This window comes from Paramacrobiotus metropolitanus, unplaced genomic scaffold (genome assembly GCF_019649055.1).
Source record: "Paramacrobiotus metropolitanus isolate TYO unplaced genomic scaffold, Prichtersi_v1.0 Parri_scaffold0000172, whole genome shotgun sequence".
NCBI classification, from domain to species: domain Eukaryota; kingdom Metazoa; phylum Tardigrada; class Eutardigrada; order Parachela; family Macrobiotidae; genus Paramacrobiotus; species Paramacrobiotus metropolitanus.
The window spans coordinates 201,769-209,919 of record NW_026570392.1 but is presented as its reverse complement, the minus strand read 5'-3'; the positions used below and the strand labels follow the sequence as shown (position 1 = coordinate 209,919).

The following is an 8,151-nucleotide window of genomic DNA, read 5'->3' as shown; positions in this document are numbered from 1 at the left end:
AATCAATAAACTGCGCACCGGACTGGTTCAGAGTTTCATTTTCATTAAGTTGCAAACAAAGCGTAGTTCGGTGTAAAATGAAAATAACGAACAATTTACCCCACAGTGCTGAAAGACGCGCTTTGTGCAGAATCAGTGGTAGCAATTTATTCGTTATTGTAATATGAGCCTCGGACTCCTGATCAGTTTCCACGTTTTTTAATCCTACATTTTTTACTAATTTACAACAGCTGAACTTTTGTAATATGTATTTAAGTAAGTAAGAAAGTTTTGTCATATTAATAAGTAATTTTCGAAATATCGATTACATAGCCTACCGGCAAAATTCGTCGGCCAACACTCGATATGGCGCGTAGTCTTCGTTGGTGGCTGGCCAGGGAAGGTTGCGTAGATCATCCTGACTCTGAGAACTCCACTTGTAGTCGCTCTGGGTACACGATTCGCGCAACTCGGTACATGTTTCCGCCAAGGCAGTCGCTGCCAAGACGATCACCATTGCGCACCAACAGATCATTTTGCTGGTTTCGATATGCGGTGCAACAATGCTTCTTATTTAGTACTTATTCAGTGCTTACTATTCCGCGCTTCTTATTCAGTTATTTAAAAATCTTAAAGCACGTTTAACGCTGATGCTTAAACGCTCTGTGGGTTACTGACAAAAATAACCCGCAATCACCGGCTAGCAAGTGAGCGGCAACACTATGATTTTGTATTTTAATGTAATCGAATTCGGGACTTTGTCTTCGCGCTACAATGATTGCAATGATGATGGCAGAAAGATGCGCTTCCATGATAACGCTAAATGGCGAGATCTTATCGGTGGACGCGTGCTTAACCTTGTGTGAAAGTTGTTACTGGTATTCAACAGGCAATAATGCCTGATACTAGAATAGTACTACTCTGTATTAATGTTTCAGTGATGGATACAGTGTCCATTAAAGGGCACTAAAGGAGAGAAATTCACTACTTCAACCGCGGTTAATCTCTCACATTGTACGAAACTTCACACGGCTGACACAATTGTAAAATAGCTTCACACGGAAAAAAATTATATTTGCTTATATTTACAATAAACGTATCATATATGCATCTGTTTTGCTGAAATTCGCAATCGACAAATTCTCGAATAAAATGTATAAAAGCATTATAATTTTATGTAACGCTGCCTGGTGACCGTGTCACCTAGCAAAGGACATGCATTTTTTCACGTATGTGACGGAACATCGTACTGGAAAAAATCTACAGACGCTCCTGCGTTTTAAAAAATTTTACAGACGCTTCTGCTTGCATGCAGTTTTAATATGAACGCTTTAAAAACTGATCAGAAAGTACGCCAGCGATTTATGCTGCATTTAAGAGCTGTTACATTTTACTGAACTATGAGTCAAAATCAACCAATTTGGATTTGCCAGTAGGAAGATACTCTAATGATAACGGCAGGTTCGGAAAAAAATGTTTTTAAACACGCCTCGAAAAATGTGAGAAATGTCCGTGCACCATACGTACGACAGACGCCAAAAAATGGTATCTGAACGAGGATTTCGCCTATTTCGAGGATCGGTTTGATCTGCACAAATATGGCGGCGTTTATTCTCACATTCTCTTTTACGACAATAAACTATTCGTATGTCCTTTGGACTAATAATGGTGTTGTTAACGTCGGCATTGTTTTAAAATCAAAATCTACTCGGCATTTGCAAGGTCATTTTAGGAAATACAGAAAGCGGCATGTTGTGCTCGGTAGCCATCGCGCATAGCTTCCACCGCGTCCGACCCGCAAACGCTGGACAGCGTCGCGTTGAGCGGACCTTCCAGTCGCTCCACGTACGTGCGCAGGCCTCTACACAATTAATAAGTACGTAGTAAGTATACGTACAAATACTTGGTTTATAAATACGCAAATAGTAGACTGCAAAAGAAAAACGCTTAGGTCGGCAACACTTACTCGCAGACCGCACTCTTCACATCGGTGACATTGCGCTGGGACGCCGCCTCCTCCGACCCATGGTGCAACTGGAACTCTACATCGCGTGTTAGTCGGTCACAGTAGCGTTCAGCGCGGGTATACCGCAGCGGATTAATGTCATACTGGCAGAGTGCAGCCCTTGGGCCCCATCCTGCCGAGGGACTGTAGTAGTAGCGCGCCGAAATATAGGGATCGTCGGAGCAACGGGCCATCAGGGCCTTCTTGCAGTGTGCTGTTTCGTTTTGCATGCTACGAATGCGGTGCCCGAAAAGGATTATGAAAACATAGTTCGGGCTCTGATTTATGACAGTTATAAGAGATTATTACAGTTAAATCAAAACCAATACCAAACATTTTCAAAATTAAGTGAAAGCTTTACATTAGTCAGGTAAAATATCTCCTTGATCGGAGTTCGGTTGCTGTATGTACATAGAAAGGATAACTTTTAATGCATGAATAAATTTTTGGAATGCCGATAACATACCGGCAGTGTTTTTCAGCGAGCGCTCTATATGGAGCGTAATCCTCGTTTGTCGCTGGCCAGGCAAATTGTCTAATTCATGTTCATTCTGTGATGAATACATGTTGTTCCTTAAAACGTCGCACGCTTCCCGTTGTTCCTCGCATGTCTTCGCCAAAACAGCTGCTGCCAACGCGAACAATTTTGTGCAACTGGCCAACATTTTTCTGCTGTTGCGGAAAAAAGCAATTAAGTACTGTACGCGCGTGTACAGTTCGATTGGTAATTTAGTGGAGACTGTGAATCTTACTATATCCGCAACAGGTATGCACAGGCGTTTATATACGAGCACGAGCTACAGCTGCGAGAAGGCTCAAGATCTACGCTATCTCACCTATCAGTTTTGCCATCTTGATTAAAAGGCAATGCGCTCCATTTGCTAACCGAAGTACCGAACAGAGAACCAAAAACGCTGGTCAAAACAATCCATGTGAATTTGCTATAGCTCACTACAGTGTACATGATGTACAGAAACTATTTTCACCCAATCGCATCTTGTTATCTTCTTTAATCACTATGAGTAAGTACTAAGTATGCCTGACTAAATAACGAACAGGTTATTTAAAGTTTATCGTTAAATAACGAAAACCGGCTGTCATCACGATGAAAAAATTTTATCAGACCTCGTTCTGCCACACATCTTATTCACATACAGTTTTACTGTGTTCAAAATCTGCAGAAAAAGTACCAGGTGCTTTCAGTTCAGCTTAATGCATTACCTCATGTGCCGAGCGGAGTTGGTAAAATGATAGCCAAAAGATATACACGTATCAAGATAAGATATACACGTACACATAAGATATACACGTATTATGTAGGCATCGCACCAAGCGGACTCTTCGCAGTTTTCGCGATGGCCCAGGGAGCAGATGCAGTGGGCCTAGGACATTCATCTTTGCGTGGTCATTTTCGACAAAGTTGTCACTGGACAGTTTATTAAGTTTAAGCAGCAGTAGATATCCTGAAACCGTTTCCACCTGTTATACTATCAAGACTATTCTATTAAAGATTATACTGATAACTGTGGTTCGTTAAATAAATTGTACAGTTTTGAGTTTTGACATTATGCAAAAGTATAGTATTTGCAATATCTGTTAATCCAACAGGTGGTACTGGAGATGGATCATATGATAAAGGAAGGTTTGGAAACGCTTTCTGAATGCCACATGTGCTCTTTTCTGTCTTGTTAATTCATTATACCGAGAAACACTTTCTCATTTGCTGCTTTATTCTCGCAGTTTCTTTATTCTTTTGAGCAAGAAAAATTTTCGGTGGCCATTAACGGCGAAACTTCTCACACCATCTCCTTAAAAAGCATTTTTAAGTAGAAAACAGCGTGCCGCATCCGATACCCATCGCGCATAGTGTGCAGTGTGCACCGTGTCCGATCTGCATACACTGGACAACGTCGCGTTCAGTGGACCTTCCAAACGTTCACGCCATCGTCCAGATGAGTACACAATTAAGCAGACATTCACCAATTTCTCGCTAAAACTGTATCAACCAACATGCCAGGAAAGGAGACACTTACTGACAGATTCCACTTTTTGCATTGGTGACATTTCGCTGGCCAAGAATTAGTTCCAGCTCATAGGTGCAACTTGAACTCCTACATCGCTGGAGAGCTGGCCAGAGTAGCGTTCGGCGCGGTAATATCGAAGCGGGTTGATGCCGTCCTGGCATACCACCCAGGATAAAGACCACTCAATTGAGGATGGGCTGTACATATCGTAGAACGCCAGTATGTGTGGATCGTCGCAAGGCAAGGGGCTATCAGAGTCTTTTTTGCAGTGCCGTTGCATTATTCATGCTACGAAAATAGCAAAAAAAAAATACATACTAAAAAAAAATGTTGTGCTCTGCTTTATAAAAGGTGACCTGTGCGATCGATTTTGACAATTAATTTTTTAGTTTTAAATAATTGCGGAATTTCTGATACGATATAACCTGTCGTAATTCGTACCGGAAGTTTTTTGTCGGCTAATACTGATATGTAAGCTAATCTTCGTTGGTCGCCAGGGTAAATTACTGAGCTAATGATCATTCTGGGGCTCCATAGCGTCAGCCAAGGCATCACACCGCTCACGCAGTTCCTGGCATGTTTGCGCCAACGCATTTCCTGTTAACACGAACAAAACTGCACACCAGTTGTACATTCTGTGACTGCTGCAAAATTACAGAACTCTATAACTCGTATATTATAGTATCTACAGTTGCTAATACTATGTATGTACAGCTCAAATATGCACGGATAATAATTATACTTGTAGCGAAACTTGTCAGCCGTGTACCGTATCCGGCTAATTATTTCTACACATGATTGTGCAGCCGCTTAAGTATAGTACTACTGCGAGCACAATTTTCAGCTGCAGCCTGCATTTATCATCACGACCATATGCTGTCTGATTTTTATCGACATTAAATCTCGATGCAAACCGGGGCGTACTCATGGTTGGCGGCCAGTTTTAATTACACAGGGTTCCAAGGGATCCCTCGCAGCTCGACCGCAGAATGTCGGGAAACAAAAGTATATATATTTTTTACGTAAAGTGCTATGTTACCTGTACGAGGATGTCAGTATCGCATCTAAACCAATCCCTGTGCTTGCTACCGTGAGTGAGACGTTGTGGCTGTACGTGTTGCTTTGTACCGTGCTTGGTGTAACCATATGTCACACGTCACACTTCAGACGGGTGACGGCAGCAAGAACAGAGAGTGCTTCCGCTATTGACAGCCGCTTATAAAATTAACAATGCTAAGTTCAATACCAATGCACAATATGATTATCAGTAAAGCGAAAATGAGAACCTGGTACAGAAGCATATTAGTGCTTACTTAATACTCGCACGGGTCTTAGCATTTGCAACGGATTTCGTTTTCTTGTTTGCGCGCTGCTCAACACCGTTGATTACGTTGCGAAAAACGGGATGAATAAACCAGTTCAGTGAGAGTGACGTCCACATCAGCTGTAAGCCTGAGTAGCAATCGTAAACGCGCGATTATACGCATCCTGTATGACGCCGCTGCAGGTGGGATTCAACGAGTATTTACTATTTACCTACTTTGCGGTCCTGCAATATGCTATTGTATTGACATTTTTATGCAGCGCACATGAGTCTTTTGGGCGTGCATATGTTATTCACTATACCGCGAAGCGTTTTTCTTATTTTCCGCTTTTATTCTCCAAATTTCGTTACGGTTTTGAGTGCTGACATCGATTTACGGTACCCATTAATGTCGAAAATTTCTCCAGTTTTTAAAGCACACGGCATCACCAACGGTTATATTTTTCAAGTTGAACAGAATGCAGTGTGCCGCGCCCGACACCCATCGCGCATAGTGTCTACCACCGCATCCGATCCGCAGTCCACGGACAGCCATTCGTATAGCGGACCATCCAGTCGGTTCACACAATCGTCCAAGTGCCTACACAATGAAGCAGCCATGCACACAATTTCTCGTTAAAACCGTGATAAAATGAAACTACGATTCACGGCGAAAAAGCGACACTGACAGATCAGACTTTAGCATTATTAATGGTGACGTTGCTCTGGTAAGGCCACTGTTCCAACTCTTTGTGCAGCTTGAAATCCACAGAATGGGATCGTATGTCGCAGTATCGGTGAGCACGGTAATACCAAAGCGGGTTAACGTCGGACTGGCACAATGCCACCCAGGATAGTGACCACTCTATCGAGGATGGACAGAAGGACTGGTACCACCGACCCTTTACCTGTGGATCATCGGGGCAACGGGTTATCAGGTCCTTCTTGCAGAGTGCCGATGCATTTGTCTTGCTACCAAGACAAAGCGAAATATTAATCTTGTTCCATGTTTTCACTGTTTTGGTTAGGACAGACTGTCCTTAACCCGCTACGGCCTGAGGACAGTTACGACGGATTTCGCTAATTAACCGTGAGTGCAAGGCATTTTGGGAATTTTAATACCATAGCGGCATAGCCTATCCTAGTTCCTACCGGCAGTATTCATCGGCCAGCGCTCGGAAAGGAGTGTATTCTTCCTTGGTCGCCGGCCATGGTAAATTACGAAGTGCTTCGTCATCAATAAACGTCCAGTTAGCGTTGGGCAAAGCATCACAGCGCTCACGCAGTTCGTCGCACGTCTGCGCCAACGCATTCCCTGTTAACACCAGCAAAATGGCGCACTGAAAGAACATTTTCTAGTGTCGCAGAATAAAAATGTTTTATTACTTGTGCAAGGTGTTTATATACTGCTCAATCGTGTACGCCTAGAGTACGAGTATACTGACTAAGCATACTGAAACTTTTAAGCCGAGTAGAGGTCTCAGTTACCGTATATAGTTACTTATAAATCGTTCATGTAGTCGTTTAGCCGCCACATAATTTTCACTTGTAGCCGGCGATTATCTTCACGATCAGTGCTATGCTATTTTCATGTGATTATAATCTTAATGAAAAGCGATGCGTGTCCAGGCTTCCAGGCCATGGTAAATTTCTCAAGGTTGCTGCCTGCTGGTGCCTAACGTGCGTTTGCCATCAGCTCGACTGCAGTTCATAAAAAAGCTAGCCTGTGCTATTATCTCATTTTTTCCATCTTTTTTAATCGTGATACTTACTCAAGATATGGAAAGTTTACAAATCCATGTAGCAACCTCAACTGCAGAATATCAAAATTGCTTATAAGCATTAAATAGCGGCGCACTGCAAATGTACTGTTTGCATTACTGTCGAGTGTCGAGTATGCGGTACGCAGTGTTACAGTTTAAAATTCAAAAAAGTTGAAAATTTGACCACAGAGCCTCTAGGAAGGTTTAACTGCTCCCATTGGTTTTACATCGGCTTTCAAAAAATATTTGAAGTTCGAACTGAAAGAGATCCATTTCAAAACTAGTTTTGATGTTTTAAGACACATTAATTAGTAAATTTTCTGCCATATTAGTAAGCTCAACCTGACCGTAGAAAGCTTATTTTGACAAGCACTTCGGCGATTTGCACTGAAAAGATTTGATAATGTCGACGTAGTTACGAATCGAAAGCCCCACATGAAATTAGCAGGATCGTTTCCAGGTTTAACAAAAAGCAGTGTACTGTGCCCGATAACCGTCGCGCAAAGCGTTTACGGCGTCCGATCCACATGCGCTGGCTAGTGTCACACACAGCCTACCTTGCGGTCACTTCACTTAATCGTCTAGGACAATTAAGCAGACATAACGAGATTTTTTGCTTAAACCGTAGTCACTGTACACTACGGGAAAGAAATGCTCCGGGCTTTTTTACACTTACTGGCACACCGCGCTCTTAATTCGCACAGCGGTCGCATTTCGCTGGGAAATTCATTGCTTAAAGTCACAGTGCAACTTAAACTCCACATCTCGGGTCTGTTGCTTAACGCGGATTAACGCAACATTACCTAGCAGCAGCGGTAGTAATTAGCGGACTGGAACGCATCGGTTAACGCCGGTCTGTCTCGGTGCGAACATGGACAGTGTCCACTATAATAAGTATATGGACTGAAACTCGTGTAGTTCGCCAGTATATCTGGATTCTGGATCATTGGGACAGTGGGCGAGTAAATCCTTCTTGCAGTGTGCACTCAGTGCAGTTTCATTTTGCATGCTACAAAGCCTACAATACCAATAATGCCACTATACCAGATACGAACTGGTTAAGCAAACACTAAGCAT

General features: G+C 42.7%; 1 protein-coding gene and 1 long non-coding RNA gene across 2 annotated transcripts; both read right to left on the bottom strand.

Moving 5' to 3' along the window:
* Positions 1-1,694: 1,694 nt before the first annotated feature.
* LOC129600352 (uncharacterized) lies at positions 1,695-2,214 on the bottom strand. Its single transcript, XM_055498833.1, has 2 exons — positions 1,946-2,214; positions 1,695-1,840 (listed from the first exon to the last, which is right to left on the bottom strand). Exons 1-2 carry the CDS (start codon positions 2,212-2,214, stop codon positions 1,708-1,710), a joined length of 402 nt encoding a protein of 133 aa, XP_055354808.1. The 3' UTR covers positions 1,695-1,707.
* A 3,435-nt stretch (positions 2,215-5,649) lies between these two features.
* Positions 5,650-6,813, bottom strand: LOC129600344 (uncharacterized). The gene is made up of 3 exons (XR_008692042.1): positions 6,464-6,813; positions 5,997-6,283; positions 5,650-5,912 (listed from the first exon to the last, which is right to left on the bottom strand). It is a non-coding gene; the product is annotated as an uncharacterized LOC129600344 (long non-coding RNA).
* Between the last annotated feature and the right edge of the window lie 1,338 nt (positions 6,814-8,151).